Genomic DNA, 20,802 nt, shown 5'->3' with positions numbered 1-20,802 from the left:
GGATACATTTCACTAAACAATTCAATAGAGAAAGAAGTTCAGATGATTCAGAAGTAATATTAAACAGTATAGCCTTGCTTGTTATCTGGTTGGAAAACCTCCCGAGGCCCAAGGGCAGGCCAGTCCTATGGTGAGAAGCTCAAGACTCAACACTGCCTGGTGGTGCCATCCAGCAGGGTCAGCCTGCAGGTCACAACAATATCCAAAGATTCACTGCCCCTTGTCTGTGCACTCCTATGGAGAAAATGCTGCATTTCCAATCCTCCTGCCCTCCCAGCACCTGGCCCTGAGTCAGGAACAGGGCAGGCCGTGCTCAGAGCTGTGGCATTAGGCCTGCATGTCTGGCACACAGAGGGGCAGCCGGGGGCTCTGTGGTTTCCACAGCAGTGGGAAATCAGGGAGCTGCTCCTGCTGAAAAACAAGAGTCTGGGTGTGTAGGAACGAGCCAGTTTCAGAGAGCATGTTTCTGAGAGAGGGACTGTCCTGCCCATGCCAACGCTGATGTGCACAAAGCATCACTGAATGTTGTTTTAGGAGAGAGAACCCCAGGCATGGCTGGTGGCACGTGCTGGCCATGGCACATGTGGGCACAGCAGGGCACACTGAGGACATTTATTGATACAGTGAGCCACATCCTCTTCTGCCTCAGGCCTGGGGAGGGAGGTGCCAACAGGGAGCTGTGCTGGAAGTAAAGGACCCAAACACAGAGCTCCCACACTTTCCCTGTGCCTGTCATGGCTGAAAAGACCTTGACAACCAAAGACTGCATTCATTTCTCATCCCACTTGCAAAGGCTCTGTGTTGTACTCGCTCTTCTCTGACACTTCCCCCTCAGACAGAGTTCCTCATTCCTGGTTGGCAGAGGCAACACTTCCACCCATTCAAATCCCTGCCCTAAAAATGGCTCAGCCCCTGCCACAGCTATACCTGGCTCCTGTCACCACAAACAGTTTAGTGCATTACAGTCCATCAAGACAAGAAATATGCCTTTGCTAACTTTGGGATGAGACAATATAAGAAGCAAATTCCAACAGAAATCAGAAGTGGCCCGACCAGTTTAACTTGCCCATACATGCATTTTTATACATGTGTATAAAACTGGCAGGCACTCCTGCTCTAACACTTTTACTCATTTCCTACCACTATAAAACAAAGACTCTAAGTGCCTAGGACATGGATAACTAACTGCATCAGGGCTCACTTGCCACAGCAGGTGGATAAAATGGTCTGTCTTGTAGGTGATTTTTAGCCTTCAAGAATTGCACATAAGCACAAGGAGAAGTTATCATCAAATTCTTCCATCTGTGCTGCTCTGCAGGCTGTCATGTAAATACAGGGTATCTATCTGTTTTATAGATCTGTATTACTGCCCATGACTAGTGTTTTCTACTACAATCAATACCAACCATGAAAACCCTCAGGGATCCCCATAACCCTCCCTTCTGAAGGTTAAAACCCTCCTCCAGAAAAGATCACTGGGAATTTTCCTTTGCAAGCACAAATTTCCACCCCTCCTCAGCCCATTTACCTTGCAATGGGAATGCCAGAAATTATCTCAGTGGGGCTTTTCCATGAAGGAATTTTTTCATTTCACTCCCTAACACAGAGTTAAGTCTAAAGACTCAAATCAGGAGTTATAAACATAGATTTGACTAAATGAACATGCACTCCTTCATCACCTTGAAAGCCAACAGAGGTGAATGAGTGATCTTTCCAGGGGAAGGAAGAAAGGTGTCAATATGGCAAGCAAAGGCCCTTATCTCAGCTGAGGTGAATATATTAGCTGCAGAACCCTGATGCACAACCAGTGATGCAAAATGGCAGTTAGAGGAAAAAGTAAGAGGAAGGAATAAAGTCACATGTTATACCTGAGCTTTACCAAAAGAAGTCTGAGAATACAAATAGAGGAAAAAGGGAAGAAAAATAAGTTGAAAAAGGAATAATGTGGTTCTCGGCCACACTGTAATTTTTTCTTTGGGCCCTGATTTTGATAACAAGGGATGTTTTTCTGTACTGAAAACATAGATGAGAACCCCCTTATCACAACACAGGGACTGTTTCTGAACACACTGCCAGTACAGGGAGACTCCCACCCTGGACCAACTTTTTTCTGGTCCATCAGTTTGTTTTGTGAAGATGTGCATTAACATACTCACTTTCTAGCTTGCCCTTTTTCCTTCTAATGGATGCTCGAAGGAGATCCGGCCCTGCCAAGTCTTCCTGGAACCGTTTTGCCTTCACTTCTGAAAACCATTCACCTGTCACAAACTTCTTCTTCTTTTCATCCGTGATGGAGCCTTGAATCCTCCTGAAAGGCAGGGCAAGCATTACACACCAAAGAGATCTTCCAGGTTTCCACTTCCCCTGAGCCACCTTTGCAATATATCCATGGGTTCACCTGCCTGACATTACAAAGGATCCAGAGATTATTCTGTGCAATCTCTAGAGCCAAACCAGCATTAGAACAGCAGGAAGTAAACACCTGATTGACTCTTTATCTGAAATGGTAACAGCGCCTTGTAAACACAGGCTTCTACCTCTTCCAAATTTCACAAATCCAAATCATTCACCTGGCAAGGAGATTTGTCCACTTGCTTGGCTGCCCTGAGGGTTAAGGAAGGGGTGGGGCTGTTTGTCTGTCTTGCACTTCTCCATTTTATTTGTTTATTAATCTATTTATGGCAAAACCTTTTGGATCAAGTTTGCTGCAGATGACAGAAACAAATAATGATATTTAGGGAAGTCACCAATCCCTGCAGCATCCTCCTGCTCCCCCTGCCATGCCTATTTTGGCACTTGCACAGCTAGCTCTCCCTCCTAAGCATGGCTTCTCCTACTGTTCCTCTCTTGGGCACACCCAGGGCTGGTTTTTGGCACCTAAACCTGTCAGTGCTCTGTACTCTAATCCTCCTCAGCATGGCTTGCTGAATTAGCTGCCTTTCAGCTGGCACAGCTCAGCACAGGTCAGGGTTCCTGTGAAACCTGGGGGGCCAGAGGAAGCTCCTCCTCAGCCCAGCCCTCAGCAGGAAAAGGGGGCAAACCCCCAGGCAACCCTGGAGCCTGGAAGGGTCACATTGGGCTGCCTAAAGGCCAGGAGGAAGCAGGGATAACTGGGCTCAAGCCTCTGCAGGCCATGCTGGGGACTCAGCAGAAGCTCCCATCTAGTCCAGGGCTGCACTGCCTCCATGAAGGTCTCAAGGTGCTGGGCCAGAGGAAATAGTTATTTTAATCTTGCTGACAGCAGATCAAGGAAATGCCATTGACTTCATTTTGCCCAGCAGGCAGGTTGTGTTGAAACCAAACATGTCCTACTGCAGGTAGCCAAACTGACAGCAAGGGGCTCTGGGGCTCTAAATCACTTCACTTCCAAATCAAAGCCTCCTGTGAAAAAGCTTTCAAAGAGAAGTGAAACAAAACAAAATAATCCAAACACTCATTTTACCAAACCTCCATTTCAGAGGGAAAATGTACTTCATTTCAGAAACAAACAAACAAAACCCAAAATAAATAAAAACAAGCCTTTTTGTACTTGTTTCAACTCAGAGGAGAAGTAAGAAGAGCATGCAGACACATACGCCCCAAGTCCAGGCTTTGGCTTCCAGTTGTTTCCCCAGCTTCCACCTCCAAGCAGAGGCCAGGGCACACATGCTCCCAGGAGCAGCAAAGCTTCCTGCTCCCCCTTCAAGCCTTGAGCCCTTGAGCATCCTTTCTAGATGGGGATTACTCTTTTTTTGGCTCAACAGCAATGGAAGAACTGCATCCTTAGCTGGGGTAAACTGGCACAGTGCCACCCACACCCTCTAAGTTACTAATTTCTTGCCATGGAGAATTCAGTGGCAGTTCCCTGAGCCTGGTGCACGCTGTCAGCCCAGATGGTCTAATGGCTGGCATTTAAAAAGCAACAGCAGCAAGAAGCAATCCTGATCAACCAGAGCTGAGCTCCAGGATGGCCAGTGGCAGAGGAGCTGAACTGAGCCAGAACCCCTGGCTCTGGAACAGCTCCCTGCAAACCTCTGGCACATCATGTAGCCTCTAACCACCCCGCTCTGTGTGACAGATGGTGCACACACACCCACCTCAAAAAACAATGGGGCAACAGAGAAGGGGATGTAAAATCTCATTTTGTAAAATCTCATTTTCAAACACATTATGGCCTTTCTGTGCTACCAGGTGAATAAAACAAGGTAGCAGCTGCTCCCCTGCTCAGACCTCTGCCACCAAGAAATCAGCATCTTCTGTCACTGAAAAGGAAAGGGGTGACTGCCCTTGGCATCTCTGAGGATGAACTCAAAAGGAGAATCCCCTCCTGCAAGGAGAGGACAGCAGCAACAGGAGGAGGGCTGAGAAAGACTAGGTACAATGAAAAGATCTATCATTATCTGAGCAAAAGGGACAGCACTTCTGCAACATGCACCTCTCCTTGTTCACACACACACACACACATGCTCCTCTCTCAAAGAAGTGAAAAAGTCTCCCCCAAGGGAAGCTCACACCCTGCCATCACACTCACCTGATGCGATCCCCATCCTTCTTCTTCAGCTCTGCATCTCTCTGCAGAACCTTCATCAGCTTCTCATACTCCTCCTCGGTCAGGAAGCTCAAGTCCAACATCTTCCCTTGCTGTCTTCTTCAGTTCCTCAGATGGCTCAAGGGGACTCAGAGCAGGCACTAATCCAGCCCAGGGCCATGGGCAGCCGCTCACAGCGCCCTGGTGCCGAGCAAGATGCGGTGCAGAGAGAGGAGTCACCACGGCATGGCTTGGGTGGAACTCACCCTAGCACCTGGACTTGCACTTCCAGGCTCTGCTGCATGCCTTCCCCTGCCAGGAGAATCCTCTCAGCAAAGTCAGGCTCCTTTGCTTTTCCTCAGGCTCAGTTGCAGCGATGCCGGTGCCAGTGTCAGTCACGGAGGGGAGCGGGGGAAGCAGCAGCTCCTGCCTCAACAGGCACCAGAGCTCCTCTCACCCACAGCAGCACCTCTGGCATGTGCTCTCCTCAGCAGGCAAGTCTGCTCTGTGGAGTTCAAGCATCCCTGCAGAGAAACAGCAACGAGATGCCTTTCAGATAAGCGTGACATATGGCAAGTGAATGTGTACATTGGGGGTTTGCATTTGTTCTCCAGCAAGTTCCAAAACAAGCTGCCCTACTTTCCTCCCTGTCCTAGAGCTCCTCACGTGGTATTAACCCAACCAAGACAATGTTTTATTTCAGCCCTTTCCTACTAATAGATAAACAGTCAACTCAGCATGCTACAAACAAAATATGGATATGAATTACCAAATTGCTTGCTTGCTTTTTACCTCCTTTCTTCTTATCCTCACTTCTTTATGCCTTAAATGAAACCAAGGAAAAGCAGCCAACATTTGTAAAGCAATCAGAAGATGACAGAACAGCAGCCTGCAAGTATTTCTGCTGCATGTTATGCTATCAAATACTGCTCATTTCCTAATATGTGTGCCCTTTGCTTTATGCTGCACTGATATTTGCTATTCAAACATTACTGGTGCAGATCATTTTGTGTTTCAAAAGACAGTGAAAATGGCCAGAGGCTGCAGGGCGTGGAGGAGAGGTAAAACAAGCACTGCCTTGCTACTTTATTCCTTTTCCTCTCTCCTGCCCAGCTTGAGGGCAGTAAGGCCCACCTTTGAGGAAGGAAAAGTTCTGCTCCTGTCCATGTAGGCAGTTTCCACCTCACTCAATTTTTCTACTGTCTGCAAACCTTTCAAGTGTTTGTGGCTTTCATGATACTTTGCTATTTCTTCCAAAGCCACAGCCTTGGGAGTCAGATCATTAAAAATCAATAAATCCCATCTTTCATGGCAAACATGATCTGAAGGTCATCAGGCCCATTTCCTAACCTCAAAGCTTGTATCACCCTTAGTTTCTAACCTGTGCCTTTGAGGATACCAACCTCAGCCCTTTCAGGCCACCTATTTCAGTGCTTTGCTGTCAGCAAGAACTTCTCCCTATTGCTACCTGATTGACACCTGATGGGTGTCAGCCCACCCTAGCTGACACAGGAATTATCCCTTTGCAGCCATCCTCACTGGGCTGGACACCTCAGCCTCCATGTTAACCACCACAGCTCCTTCAGACCCCTCAAAGCTGGCATCTTCATCATTTTTGTCACTTTGGGCTGTACATGGTGCACCTCTTTCATCAAGGGACCCATCCAAAGCTGAGAACCAGTGCTTCAGCTGAACTTCAGCTGAACATTAGACATCATTTCACAGACTTACCTTATTTTACAGATGATAAACTCACAAATGTTTGTGCTTTTTGTAATGGTGTAACAATGTGTTAAAAGAAAGAACAGGCATCTGACCATAATGTTTACAAATAAAAACCTCAGAACACTGCAGGAAAAAGCTAATAAAAGGAATGGCATTGTCATAAAAACTGTTATTGTTTTTGTAAAAAATTGCTGGAGGAAAGGAAACAACATTTCCTACTTCTTAAGGCAAGAATGGTTGTGCTTGTCACACCAAAACATAGCCTTTATCATGTGAGAAACTATCCATAGCACTCTAAATAGTTTCAACAGAAACAACAATAAAAAAGCCCTGGTGAATCTCTACTGTTTAAACCTACATTTCATCCAGCTTGTCATGGCTCTTTCATGCTTAGTTCCATCTACTTCTCTCTGGCTCTCAGGCACAATCCTGCTTCTACAAAGACATTCACAGAATTTTCTGGGACAGATTTTATTTTTGAAAAGGTATCTAGGGACATATCACAGTATTTGCTTCTTGAGAACTTTTATTTATTTTTAACAAGCCCCATGACATGTGGGCTGAAACTACTTCAGAAAATATTTTCAGAGAAGACTCATCTTTATTCATCAGTATGGCAGTCAATTAAAAATAAAGGCTACATCTTGGGAAAAAGGCTACTTCTTTGTAAAGAGGCTTTTTTCCTTTCCCATGAAAATGTTTTCTCTCACTGAAATAGCTACATTAGAAGGAAAAGGTTAACAGAAACCAAGGGCCAACTCCTTTTGTTAATATAGTTAAAAATCAAACCCCTTGATGCACCTGCTGTGGGAAGGTGAGCTGCTCCAGGAGACTGCTCCACTGGAGCTGGAGGCTTTGCTGGAAGTGTCAGGAGCTGCAAAGCTGCTGCCCCAGCCCTGCAGGAATTCACAAGCCTGGGGAATGATGTCCATCTGCAGCCTGGCCACAGGGCAGTCCCTGCCCCAGCGAGCCTGGCAGCCTCTGATGGGTGCCCCATGTGTGTCCTGGGCAGTGCAGAGCTCCACAGGAGAACCTCCATGAACCACTGAGGTGCAGAGCACCAAGGACAGGGTGCTGATGCTCACCTGGGTCTGCAAGTGCCATAGATGGAGGATAAGAATGAGCTGGCAGGTACAGAACGTTATCAGGCAGGCACAGTGCTCAGTGCCAGCCATCACCCATTGCCTCATCCCTGGGGCAGCTCACACTCCTGCAGCACCACACAGCTGGGGTTTGCTCTGTTAGAGTGCACATAAACCTCCCCCCTAACAAACTCTGGACAGTTTGGACACCACAAGGGTGATGTAGTACAAACACCTAAGTCAGCTGGAAAGCCAGGAGCCTGTGGGTCCCACACAGATAAAAACAATTTCTGTATGTCCTGCCCAGCCCCAGCCTTGCCATCTCTGCAAAGAGCTGGGAAGGAAAACACAAAAGCCTTGCAGCCCTGTGGGGCAATGACAGGAGTGATTGCACAGTGCTGTGCTGTCCAAACTGTCCAGTAACTCTTTTTCTGGCTCAACAGCAAATGGAAGACTCACGTCCTTAGCTGGGGTAAACTGGCACAGATTTACCCCACACTGGGACTTCTTCAGTGCAAGCAATTTATTTAGCTCTCTGATGCAAGCTGGTTGGGGACAAACTGTGACAAGCACAAAGTTGAACTCTCCTTCCCTCTCAGCAGAGGGAGACCCCTCCTAGGTCAGGATTTCTCTCTGGTGACAGAAGCAAAATGGAGAATTCTAAAAAAGTGAATTGTTTGTGTCCAGATAGGCAACTTCTGCTCAAGGCCTGTGACCCAGCATGCAGAACAAATCTGGGCTGCCCTCAGGTCCTGCAGCACCAGGACACCCCAACACAGGGGTCCTGACATCTCACAGCAAAGCAGATGGGGAAACTGTCCTGGCTACAGGAGAGACCCCAGATGTGAACAGAGAAGCACACTGGGTGTGCAAAGGACCTTCACTCCTCTGCCTGCTTTGCTGGGGAAGAGAACATCACAAAGATCAACTCCCATGCCCAGCCCTGTTGACAAATGCTGGGTGTGGAGGGGGTGTGGAGACAAGCAGCAGCAGGACCCATCATGTGCCATAACTGCCTGCATCTCCTGCTCTGATAGCTTCTGATTTCTTGTGGCCACCTCCCCAGGAAGCAGCCAATGCCTCAGTCTCCAGAAGAGATCTGTGCTGGTGCATGGCACTGCCACCAAACACAGAGCCCAGGCTGGCTGGAGACGTGAGCCTGCCCTGGCATGTGTGCATTTCCTCTCTGAACAGGCTCTCAGTGCCAGTGCAGTGCAGGGAAAGCCTCACACAGCTGCACTGAAGGTCCCTGTAATGCACCAGCTGATCTTGAACACGGGCTAAGACCTTAAAGCAGAGCCATCCTGTGCTCCAGCTTCTGTAAGGTACCTTGAACCAGGAGCTCTGTCCCTGCATTTCACACCTTTTCCATTTACTTTCTGAACTCACATAAATTTTAAGCATTGGCAATATCCTCAAAGCCCCAGAGTCCCACAGTTTCACTACATTTTAAACACAAAAGGACTTGTCCTTTATTTGTTTTGACCTGCCACTTGCTTGTCTCCTTTTATATCCTCAAGCGTTTTATTAGAAAACCCAGAGTAAGGATCACTCTGCAATCACCTACTCCATCTTGCAGAGCTGTGTCACAGCCATGGCTCCTCTTTACAGACAAGGGAAGTTTCTTGTTTGCTCATTCCAGGTGTTACTCAGGGAGCTTTGCTCATTCCTCACACCCTTCTCAGCCCCAGATCTGGTTCACTACAGAACTGCTGGCAGTGTTCAGGTGCAAAAAGGCTCTTCCCAACAGCTGCAGCCCTGGGGATGTCCCCTGTGGGACTGTTTTTGCAGTGGCAGCTGTAAGCCATGCCCAGCTGGGAGGGACAGGCAATGCCAGCCTTCACACAGGGCACAGCAAATGCCTCTGCCAAGCCCTCAGAGGGAGGAGAGCTCTGATCACCTGCAGAAAAGCTAAGAAGGTTACTCATAGAAGTACTGGAGAAGGCTGTTGTTCCAGAAGCTGTTTGGGTTTTTTAAAGTAACTCTCTTTCAAATAGTTTAATCAGATAAAAATTAAAAGCTTGCTTGGCCTGGCAGGTGTGAAACATCCCCTTTTAGAAAGGCAGATGCTGAAGGGGCTGACACCTTCTTTGTGCCGCATTTTCATTTTATTTCTGGGAGGTTTAACTGAGCTCAGAACTAAGGTAATGCTCTGCACAACTAAAGCCTGAACTGCCCAGATACCCAGCACAGCTCAGTGCCCTTGCTGACATCTCCTACAGACACAAATTATTTGTAGGCCATCTGCAGGCCACTCCAGTCTTAGTTCTGATTTCTCATCATGCATCTTTCCTTCAAATTGCTGCACATCTTCCTCAGCACTGGGATGTGCACAGATTAATAACATACACCACAGGTCAAGCAGATTTTATTGGCTGGACACTGAGTGGCATGTAAAGGGAGAGGAGGAATTTGGGAACTGTAACCTGACAGATTGGTAGCCAAGACCCATTCCATCACCTAGGTGAGCACAGGACCATCTAGACCCACCTCACCCTTTAGACCTGGAGCTGCACATAGGTCCATGTAATAAAGATATGAAAACCTCCTAACACAAAGCATAACAAAACCTGGAACAGATAATACTGATCTCACAGAACTAATCATAGCCCAGTGAAAATAGCAGCTAGCTGAAAAGGCTGCTGTCCATACCTCTTTATCATACATCATGTCACAATGTAAGGAAATACCCTTCTTTTGCTTTACAGTGTGTGGACACTTCCCAGTTCCCTCATTAGTCAAGACAGCCCCTGGAGGGCAGGTCAAAGCCAAGAGCAGCATTGTATTAAGAATGATGGATGTGCTCCTGGCACTCACAGCCACCCTGCAGTTCCCAGGATGTGCTGTAGTTAACAGCACCAGAAAGATTTAGTGCCAAAACCACCACACCCAGAGAGCCCATGATCAGCCATGTGCCTCTCTCTGTCTCATGCTGGCAAGCCCAGCCCCACTCTTCCTCCCATCTGATTGCTTCTGCAACCAGTGAAATATGCAGAGGTGTTGCCATCACTCTTTTACTTTTATTTTACTATTATTTTATTTTTATTATCAGGCAAAACAGTGACAGCCATTATAATTGTCATAATACTATACTTTTTAATGGATGTCCTTTGCCAGCAGAGAAAACAATAAAAATCAAACTGTAGGATGGTCTTTCTCTCTGTGAGGGATGGGCTGAAAACCAGCATTAAACCCTCCTGTCTGTGGGGCTGGGCTGTCTGTCCCTGCCTGGTGCTGCAGTGCAGAGGAGCTGTGACCCCTGTTTGTGTCCTTGATTTGTGCCCAGGGCTGGCACTGCCCACTGTCACCAAGGCAAGGGACAGCCCCAGCCCAGGGATGGGGCAGCTGCAGGGGCCAGGCATGAGCCCCACTTTAGCCTGTGGCAGCTCAACTGATGCAAGTGCTCCCTTTTCACACAGACAAGCCCTCAAGGCGCAAAAATACAGATGGGAGGGGTATTGCACAAGCTTACAGCCACTGCTCTTAGAGAATGGAATTGCTGGGCAGTAGGACAGTGTTCCTGAGGCACCAAGGGCTGGCCCAGGGAGAGGCACATGGCTGAACAGCAGACACCCCTAGCCCTGTCTGTTCTGCCGGTGGCCACATCACACCACCAGCCCTCCTCTTTCTCTGTGCTCACATCTCCCCTCTCACTGTAATGAAATGAATATAGAAAATACCTGCCTGTTGTTTAGTTCTTGTGAAACTCCACAGCATCATGACAGCTCTTCCAAGGTGCATTATTTTCTCCTAATTTGCAATAAACCACTTGCAGCTCTGAACTGTCTACTCCTCTGCTGACTAAGAACAGCTGTGAACTATCAGAACAGAGAATATATTTAATTGCTTTCTGAAAAGCAATCCCACTAAAAATGTGTCACTGCACTGACTGCAATGATATTTTGTCTGACTTGTTGCAGAGAAATGAGAGAGAGAGGCCTACAGCTCCTACCCAAAAACTTCCTACCCAATACCCTCCTAAGCAGCTAAGTCATATACAAATGGCCTTCAGGCGGAGAGACAGCTGATAAGATAAAGGATAACTTCAAACAAAGCAGGCAACTGTGGTCTCCCGGAGCAGTCCACATCCAAACACATCTGTTACCATCACACAGGAAATGTCAAGGCCAAATTCTGGCAATGTCAGTCACAAATGCCAGAATTGCTCAAGCTCAACGACTCACAGACTTTACAGATATTTCTCTCTATTCAGTGAGGACTGTACATGACAGAGTGCCATTCCCACCTCAGACAGAAAGATCAGAGCTCATGCTGCTGGTAACCCCCACTTAGGGCAGCTTTGGCAGGACCTGAGCTAGCAAAGAGCAGCTCTGACCCTAGAGATGGCTCTCCACTCCAGTGTGCAACCCAGAACAAAAAACTACTGCTCAGTTCATCCTGAGCACAGCCCTGGGTGGTTTCTCTCAGATCAAGTCATTGCTCCACATCACACTTTCCAATAATGTCCAGCATGATGGAGAATCTCTGCTGTTTTATTAAAATCTCTTCCCTCCCCTCCCCTTAGGCAGCTTTAGTGAAAGGATGTCCATTGAATGGGAATGGCCCTGAGATGGCACAGAGGAATTGCAGGAATTTATCAGAGCAAGCAGGTCTCCAGCCCAGCCCCTCAAGAGCAGACAGTGGAAGATAATTTAGAACAATACAATGCTAAGCCAAAAAAAAAGAGCAAATTCTCCTGTTCAGTGCATGTGAGGAATGCTTAACTGAGGAAATGGGTTAATTCTGCCTGTTTGCACTCAGCCTCAGAAATACCTTGGCTTCCAAAGAACATCCCAGACCCAGGGCATTACAGAAGGGTCAGTTAAGGATGCATAAGGATTTTTCCTCCCCTCTATATTTCTACAAACTGCAGTATAACCGCCACATGAATAATTAGCTCCACTGAACTCTGCTCATCTCCTTCTAACAAGGAACTGCATGGGTGGAATTTGCATTACACACAATTTACTTCCTTTTAGCCACTTTTAATTAAATGAACCATCCTTTGGTTACCACCTAGGGTAAACAAAAGACTGAGCTTTTCAGTCTTAATCATTATTTCCTAGAACCAGCATTGCCAAAATAAAAACACCCATCAGAGGAGAAGTCTGACTCAGACTGCTTAAGGTCAACAAGTCCTTTAATTGGTAATAAAGTGATAATGCAATGCTATAGTCTAAATATTTGAGAGTTCTGTTTATTTCATAGGTGGGAACTATTTGCAGAGCCTGCAGGATGTAGTTCATTGTAATTCTGCAGATTGCCAGAACACAAATAAACAAGCACAGCTACCTGGGACACCAAGAAATCCCCTGATATCCCAGTGAACAGGGGTGGCTGGATCTCCAGAGAGTCTCCAGTACCTCAGAGCCTTTGCTGTGTCCCCTGCTGGATCCACTCTCAGCACAGGCATTCCTCTCCCAAGAGCTTTGCTGGAGACCAGGGGAAGCCTCCCACACCTCCACCTCTAAATGGCTTTGGGGTGGGGGCAGGGGCTTGTGCTGAGCTTTGCTCTAAATCTGCACTTAGGCCCTCAAGAAAACGAGTTCTACAAGGATTTGCATTCCCTATTTATTAGTTTGTAACAGCCCTTCACCCCCACAGCTTAGCTTAGGGCATCTCATGGACATCTGGCTGTGCTTCTGCCACACTGACACTTCCATCAGAGAACATCCTGGTGTCCAGGCTTCCCTCTCAGCCAAAGGAGAACAGGAGACTCGTTATATCACCTTTAAAAACTCAGCTGTCCTGCTAGCAGAGTTTCTAGATGCCACCTGGTATGATGGGCACTCCCAAAAGCATCTCCTCAGCTGTTACACTTGAAAAGGTAAGGACAATTGAATGTATGGTATCTAAAGCTGAGCAGGAGGAGCTTAAAGCTAGAACATTGCAAGTATTTAGATTAATCACCTCCCTGTCCTCCTTTGTCACCCACTCATCCTCAGAACCCAGATATTTTCAATATGAAAAATGGGAGGTGGAAGATAAGTTTTGGCTGAGTTCAAACAAAGAAACTGCAGAAATGGAAGATGAAGAAAAAAGCAACCACCCATGAGAACTTCTGTCTATTATTTTTGACCCAGAAAAATATTTGCTGACCTCAACTGTGCTTTTTTCCAAACATAATTTCTCCATGTTTGCCTGAAGTGGTGACATGTCTTAAATTGCTTTCCTGACCCTGCTTGTTATGCCCCAATAATTGTGAGCTTGCAACACCTACCCTGGTCAGGAGTCCTCCCGATCAGAAGACATTTCATTTAAAAAAACACAATGCTGAAACCACCTCATTTTGTAACAGGGTGAAGTTGAAAATATGCAGGGCCCAATTCCTTTGTACTCCTGTGCCTGCTGAGCTCAAGGCATGAGGCGTGGTGATAAATCCCAAGGGAAAACAGTGCTGTTTGTTTAGGAAACTTTGCATACTGAGGGATCCTTCCTTCTGGTCACTGATTATTTTTAAGCCTCAGCCATGCCTGGATGATTCTGAAATACCTTCATTCCAGCTTTGATTTAACTGTAAAACAGCAGGGTGCATTGCATTGTTTGAGATATCAGGCAGGTATAATTCCCTCCAACACCCAGGAAAAGGAGTTTTAGAAACACTCTTAAAAGGAGTTCTAGAAACACTCTTAGGAAGCAATCACCCAACCTGTAGCTTCCAGTTATTGATATCAAAACAAAGAGGTTCTGCATCAGAGGCTGGGGTCATCCCCCCATGATGGAGGGGGAGAAAAATGCCCAAGGTCCATGTCTGATCTGGGAACCATGACTTTTTATCTTCTAATTCCCAAACATGTGCTGAGGCCTAGACTGGTCTCTGCTGGGCCCAGTTCTAGTGCAGAAATGCACTACACTAAAATTTTAACTAAAGCTGTTTTACTTTGTTACCCTGACATACAGTGAAAGGAAATTCCAGAGGGAGTAAGCCTATTGCTGAATCTGCCACATCCCCTGCTTTCACAGACCTTGTCCCATGATAAAACAAATTCATACATAGGAATATATTTTTTTAAACTGGCCAATTTCCTTCCAGAAATAATGCAACTTTCCAATGCAAACCAGACTCAGCCATTAATTCACCCACTGCAGCCATGTCTGTGCCCTAGGAGCAGGATGACCTGAGTGGCACAGGAGGCCCTGGCAGCACCTATTGCTTACAAGAAGGACAAGGCACCTGATTCCACTGTCTGTCCCCTGCAGTGCTTGCAGGGAGGTGAAAGGTTTAACTCTGCCCAGTGAAGGGTGACATCCAACACCCACAGCCATGAGGAGGCTAACACTACCAGAGATGGGTAGTCTCAGTTCACAAGGAGATTAAAAGTGAATCAGATTCACTAATTTCAACACAAAACCACAGTTCTCATAGCAGGTTCTCTCTACTGAACAAAGCTGCAGTAGGTTAATTAGCCACAAGCACAGCTATAAACAAATGTGCTTAAACAAGCAAAAATCTGCTTGTGGATATGGCCTGTCATTTAGTTCAGCTTAACATAAAAGTTTAGACCAACTCAAGTGAGAAGTCCAAACACAGATTGCACTGATTTAATTAAATCACTAAAAATAAAATCAGTACCAGCTGATCATCTGGTCCAACTTCTTGCACAGACAAGGTGTTTCTTCCATCTGTGCAGCTCCACGAATACTTAGCAAATCTTGAAGGAAGGTGGAGAAAACAGACATTTTGGATAAAAATAACAAGGTCATCTGAACTGTTGAACAATGTAGTTTTATTTCTAGGTGCTAAAGCCGATTAAGATTGGGAGCTTTTATATGAGCAGTAACGACTCTAATTCTGCCCAGACACAACTGTATGATGATGCTGCTGTTGTGTAAATGCACATTATGCTGCAGAGGGTAAGGTGTCTGCCCAGGGACACTCCACACTGGTGACTCTGCTTTGTGGTGTCAGCCCTGGGAGTGCAGGTCTGCAGGAAGGGAGCAGCTTGGGCTGAAGCTCCTGAAACCATGGGGGCTCAGCCAAGCAGCCCCCCAGAGCAGTTCCCAGCAGCATCCTCCCTGGCTGAGTTTCTAATCCCATCTGGTTTGGCTCTCCAAGATGAACTGCAGCATTAGGTTTAACTTGCAAAAAAAAGGTAACTTGGTTTTGAATCAAGTGTCACTAACAAGCCCTTCTTTTTCTCCTGCTCGGATGCCTGTTTACACCCCAGAACAGCCTTGTACTCCTTTCAGCTTTGTTGCAAACATTTATCATTGCTTTGTTTTTCTCCCCCCCAACACACACACTCCCTGCTACATCTCTGAGTGCAGATAACAATATTGATTTCAATGCAATCAAAGTGAGCCTCGTGTACAATGAACACTTTGTCCCATGTTGTGCCATACTGTGGCAAGGGCTGCCCCTTTCCCAGGGATGGAGGCCCATTAAAGGGATACAATTTATGACTTCAGGAGGAAAAAAAAAAAAAAACAAGTTTGCACTTCAATTACAGAATTGTGCAGGAGAGCAGAAACTTGGGTCACCACGTGGAGTTTCTCAGATATTCTGCCAAAGGTGGAACAGGGAGGGAGGTAAGGAATTGGGTTCAGCCCTCAGAAGCAGCTAACTCCTGCCTGCTGACACCCTCACTCACACAAGTTCCACAGGGACAGGTCAGCAGATCTGCACTGTCTGACCATGTCCTCTGGTCTGCCCCAGGGACAGAGATGCAGGGGTCTAGAATGGTTTACAGCACCACTGGAGAGAATAAGCTCCAGTGCAAACTATTTCATGTGAAAATTACTCAGTGCCAAAGCAATCCAAAAAATGCCCAGGGACCAAACAGGTCATAGGTTACCATGGCTTATACAACAGCATTGATCACACTGGAGAGATGGCTGCAAAGGGAGCAGAAGTTAATAAATGCTGGTTTTATTGCCATGTCAAGCATTTACAACAATGAACATGAACAGGGAAGTAAATAAAACCAGGATGGAGAAGGGAGACTAGGAAAATACAGACAAAACAGCAGAAGCCACAGGGAAGTGACACTTCACATTCCACGTTTTTAAAAGTTACTTAGAATACAAAGTGGGGGAGTAATAACAAAAAGTACACTATAAATCATCAAAAGTACCCCTTATTTTCTAGGACTTTACTTTTTTGAAAGTTTTTTATGTCAGATTTTCTCTTCAGGGAAAGTTGTGGATGCCCCATCCCTGGAATTGTCCAAGGCCAGGTTGGATAGGCCTTGAGCAACCTGGTCTAGAGTAAGGTGTACCTGCCTTGGAATAAGATGATCTTCCAACCCAAACTATTCTGATTCTGTGATCTCTCTGAAAACCAGCAGCTGCCTCACAAACTTCATTTTAATAGATGGGACAAAATCCACTCTGTGACTAATTGCTTTGATAACGCAATTCATCAATGCAAGATCAGATACACTTTGATTTGACAGCCCAAAGTCCCGGCCAGACGCAGGGGAACGATGCCCCGTGCCAAGGCAGGGCCCCGGCAGCCCGGTGGGCGGAACCAGTCCCGTGCCGTGCCGGGCCGGGCTGGGGAAGGCCCGGCCAGCTCCGTGCTGTGCTGCCGCTGTGCCGGGCGCCGTCCGGACCCGGAGCGCTGCCGCGGGTCACACTGGAACCCGTGCCCCCGCCGGCACTGCCGCCCCGCCACGGCCACCGAGGCTGTCCCCGTGTCCTGCCCGCTGTCCTGCCCGGCAGCTGCTCCGTGCAGCTCCATCCCACACTCCCACCGCTGCCGGGCCACGCGTGCCCAGCGCACGGTGCCCCCGAGGCCAGACCCCGCCTGGAGGGGAAGTCCCGGACCCACCCGGGGCAGGGGCAGCGGCACCTCCGCCCGCTCCCAGCGCCGCCGAACGGCCAGCGAGGCTCGGCAGGCACCGCTGCGTCCCGGCGGCGGCTGTGCCACGGACACGGGCACGGACACAGACACGGGCTCGGGCACGGACACGGACACGGACACGGACACGGACACGGGCACGGACACGGACACGGACACGGACACGGGCACGGACACGGACACGGACACGGACCCGGCACACGGACACGGACAAGGACATGCACACGGACACGGACACGGACACGGGCACGGGCACGGACACGGGCACGGACACGGACACGGACCCGGCACACGGACACGGACACGGACACGGGCACGGACACGGACACGGACACGGACCCGGCACACGGACACGGACAAGGACATGCACACGGACACGGACACGGACACGGGCACGGGCACGGACACGGACACGGACACGGACACGGACACGGACAAGGACATGCACACGGACACGGACACGGACACGGACACGGACACGGACACGGGCCCGGCACACGGACACGGACACGGACACGGGCACGGACACGGACCCGGCACACGGGCCCGGCACACGGACACGGACACGGACACGGACACGGACACGGGCACGGGCACGGACACGGACACGGACACGGGCACGGGCACGGACACGGACGCGCACACGGACACGAACACGGACACCGGCCCGGGCTGCGCTCCCGCCCCCTCCCCGCACACCGGGCTGTGCCCGGCACGGCGAAGCCCCGCAGCCCTTACCTGCCCTCGGCGGCGCAGGGCGGGAGCGGGGCTATGCCGGGCGGGGCTGTCCATCCCAAACCGGGGCTGTCCGTCCCGAATCGGGACTAACCACCCCGGGGCCGGGCTGTCCCTCCCGGGGCGGAGCTCTCCATCCCGGGGCCGGGCTCTTCGTCCCGGGGGCGGGATCGGGGCTCTCCGTCCCGGGGCCGTGCCCATCCCGGGGTGGCAGCAGATGGAAAACCCGGGCCGGAGCAGGGGCGGGGGTCAGGCAGGTCAGCGGGACCTGCGAGGGGCTGGAGGCAGCCTGGGTTGGGGATCATTTCGGCCTTGCCAAATACTGTTATTATATATTAATCAAAGTAATTAGTGCCGCCCTTGTCAGCCAGGGCAGGGCCCGCCTTGGAAAGGCAAGGTGTTAGGAGAGGTATAAGGTGTCAGAAAAGCAGATTTAAGTTATTGTGTGTAGGGGAAGTGTAGGCAGTAAGGCACCCCCAGGGCTCGGAGCAGGTAGAGCAGCCGCCCCATGTCCCTTCAGCATGGCAAAGCTGCCTCCTTGGGAAACAAAACCTGTTCCTCTCCCTCGGTCTGTGCCTGCGGACAGGAGGGGGCAAAGAGGGATGCTGGGGACCGAGCGCTATGCCAGTGTTCAACTCCGACAGGCAACCAAGAGTCAACCCGCCCAGCCCCTATTCTAACCCAAAGCAGCAAAAATTTAAGCTCCAAACAAGGATCTGAAGGTATATTTCCAGCCATTCCAGTTTATTGGGATTTCTACTCCCTGCTGTTTACCTCGGTAACCCAATCGAGACCTGTGACGCTGCCCCCTCGGTGCCTCCGTGGCTCCTTCCACCAGGGCCCGCTCCCAAGAAGAAACAGTAATGGACACATTCATAAATCTTAGATGGGGAAAAAAATCAGGAGGCTCCAGGAGGCTGTGGAGGGGCTTGACAGCTGGTTTGCAAGCAAAGATGAGTTAACAGAAGAAATAATAATTGATGATTTTTGAGTGTATCCATGGCAAGGAAGAAGATAAAGCTGTCAGCATGGGAACAGATTAGAAAAGATACATGAAAAGTTTTGTAAGATAGACTACATGCATAAATAAATGTGTGTACACGTGCCTTATTAAATTCCTGTTAAACTTTTACCAATTATATTAACGCTAATTGCCTTACACCAATAGATATAATAAGTTATTGTGATCTTGAGATCACGTTTTGTTAAGAATATATAAGCTAGAGAACACACAAAAGAAAAACTTTTTCTTCTTAGTCCGACTAAGCGTGACAGCAGACCGGGGGAATGTGCCTGCCTTGCTCATTCCCCAGGGGCAGTCCCTGAAAGGATGCAGCACTCAGCTGTCCCTGCTGTCCCACCTGTCCCACACACAGCAGCACCCCCAGGTTTCATCTTCTACAGCAGAGAAAGCTGAGGCAAAACCAGTCACACTTTGACATCACTGAGTTTGAATTTCTGGCTGCTGAAATTCAGTCAGTGCTTTTGCATCCACTGGAGGCAGGAACAAGAGCTTAGTTTAGGGTTTATTTCTGGCCATTCCTGCTCAATGCTAGACAAAAACGTGACTTGAGAGTGAGTAAATACAGTCACATGGGGACTTTACAGCAGCCTGTAAAATCAGTGAAGAAATGCATTTTCTTACCACAGCCTGTGCCTCCCTTGCTTTCCTCACGTTTCAGTCTTTTAATATCTTCAGGAGAACAACTGTCAGCAATCATGTAAAACACTTGAATAGTAGGCAGAGATGGGAAAAAAAATGGATTTACTTGCTGATTTCTATTTAGGCTTTCATAGTTCATATCCTAAAATGAACTGCTGATTCAAGTCTAAGACTTGGGCTATTAAGCTTAGAGCATCAAGAGGTGTTCTGAGTCTGAGATGCTGATTGCTGCCTGCCCCTAAGTCATTTATTATTATGACCTTTCTCTTCCAGAATAACTGCTTCCTGGAAAGTGGCTGGACATTGTCTGCTGATGGGAAGGAGAGAATAAATGTTTTGTTTTCCTTTACTTCCATGTGCATCCTTTGCTTGTGCTTTATTAAATTGCCTGCATCTTGACCCATGGGTTTTTTCCATCTTATTTTCCTGCACCCCATCTTGTCCTGCTGAGGAAGGCAGTGATAGAGCAGCTTGGTGAGCACCTGGCATCCAGCCAAGGTAAACCCACCACCAAAAGGTTTGTCCATTCCTATTCCCACCACAGTGATAAGCCCCTCAAAACCCACAGTTTTTTTCAGAGTACAATGTGGGACTCCCTTTAGAGGAGGTGCACCTCAAGTTCAGATGAACAATCCTTTTGTTATCTCACCTAAGCTGGGACCTCTGCAAGTTCAGCCATAGCACAACACATTGTTCTAAGGATTTTCTTTCTATGCTCTCCTTTTTCTTAACTCAAATCCCAGTAAGCCTGGAGTGTTTTAAGTATTTTTAGCTGTGACTTTCAAAAGGCTGCCAGAAGATAGCTGAAAAGTACATATCAGTGTGATTAATGCTCTCAGTGTTTCTTCACAATTCAGCCTCCTCTAGAGGAACTAAATGTGGAAGCATGACAAAATCACCAACAAATATTTCAGTGGGGTTTTCATTGAAATTTTTGCAACCCCAAAATTTCCTCCCCAGCTACCTGACTGCAGTGTTAAAACCACTAAAAGCACCAAAGGAAGAACATGGTGCTTTGGAGATGCCATTTTTACTTCCCACTGTTGTATCACAAAAATATTTTTCTGAGAACAAACTGCTTCTCAGTTTTGTTTACTGGGTGTTAAAATTTTGGTTTACAGCTTGCCAGAATAAAGAAACAGATAAAATCCCCACTCCAGTAGGACAAATGCTCCACCAGCAAGCCCTAAACATAAATACAGACTCCAAAGGAGGAAAAAAACTGATAAATGTGTGTATGAGCAGGGTCCTACTTCTATCTGCAATAACTGGGCATCTAGGACAGGAT

At 48.0% G+C, this 20,802-nt stretch overlaps 1 protein-coding gene across 1 annotated transcript in view; it reads right to left on the bottom strand.

Moving 5' to 3' along the window:
• LOC134425702 (synaptotagmin-like protein 2) overlaps positions 1-17,974 on the bottom strand; it is a 34,257-nt gene extending 16,283 nt beyond the window's left edge. The window contains exons 1-3 of the mRNA XM_063170563.1: positions 17,855-17,974; positions 4,511-5,031; positions 2,157-2,308 (exon numbers count right to left, since the gene is read on the bottom strand). Of these exons, the coding sequence (XP_063026633.1) occupies positions 2,157-2,308; positions 4,511-4,611 (253 nt within the window). The 5' untranslated portion in view covers positions 4,612-5,031; positions 17,855-17,974. The remainder of the gene's footprint in view (positions 1-2,156; positions 2,309-4,510; positions 5,032-17,854) is intronic.
• Between the last annotated feature and the right edge of the window lie 2,828 nt (positions 17,975-20,802).

The sequence above is a fragment of the Melospiza melodia genome, chromosome 16, assembly GCF_035770615.1.
Source record: "Melospiza melodia melodia isolate bMelMel2 chromosome 16, bMelMel2.pri, whole genome shotgun sequence".
Lineage (NCBI taxonomy): Eukaryota > Metazoa > Chordata > Aves > Passeriformes > Passerellidae > Melospiza > Melospiza melodia.
This window is presented reverse-complemented; position numbering and strand designations above follow the sequence as displayed.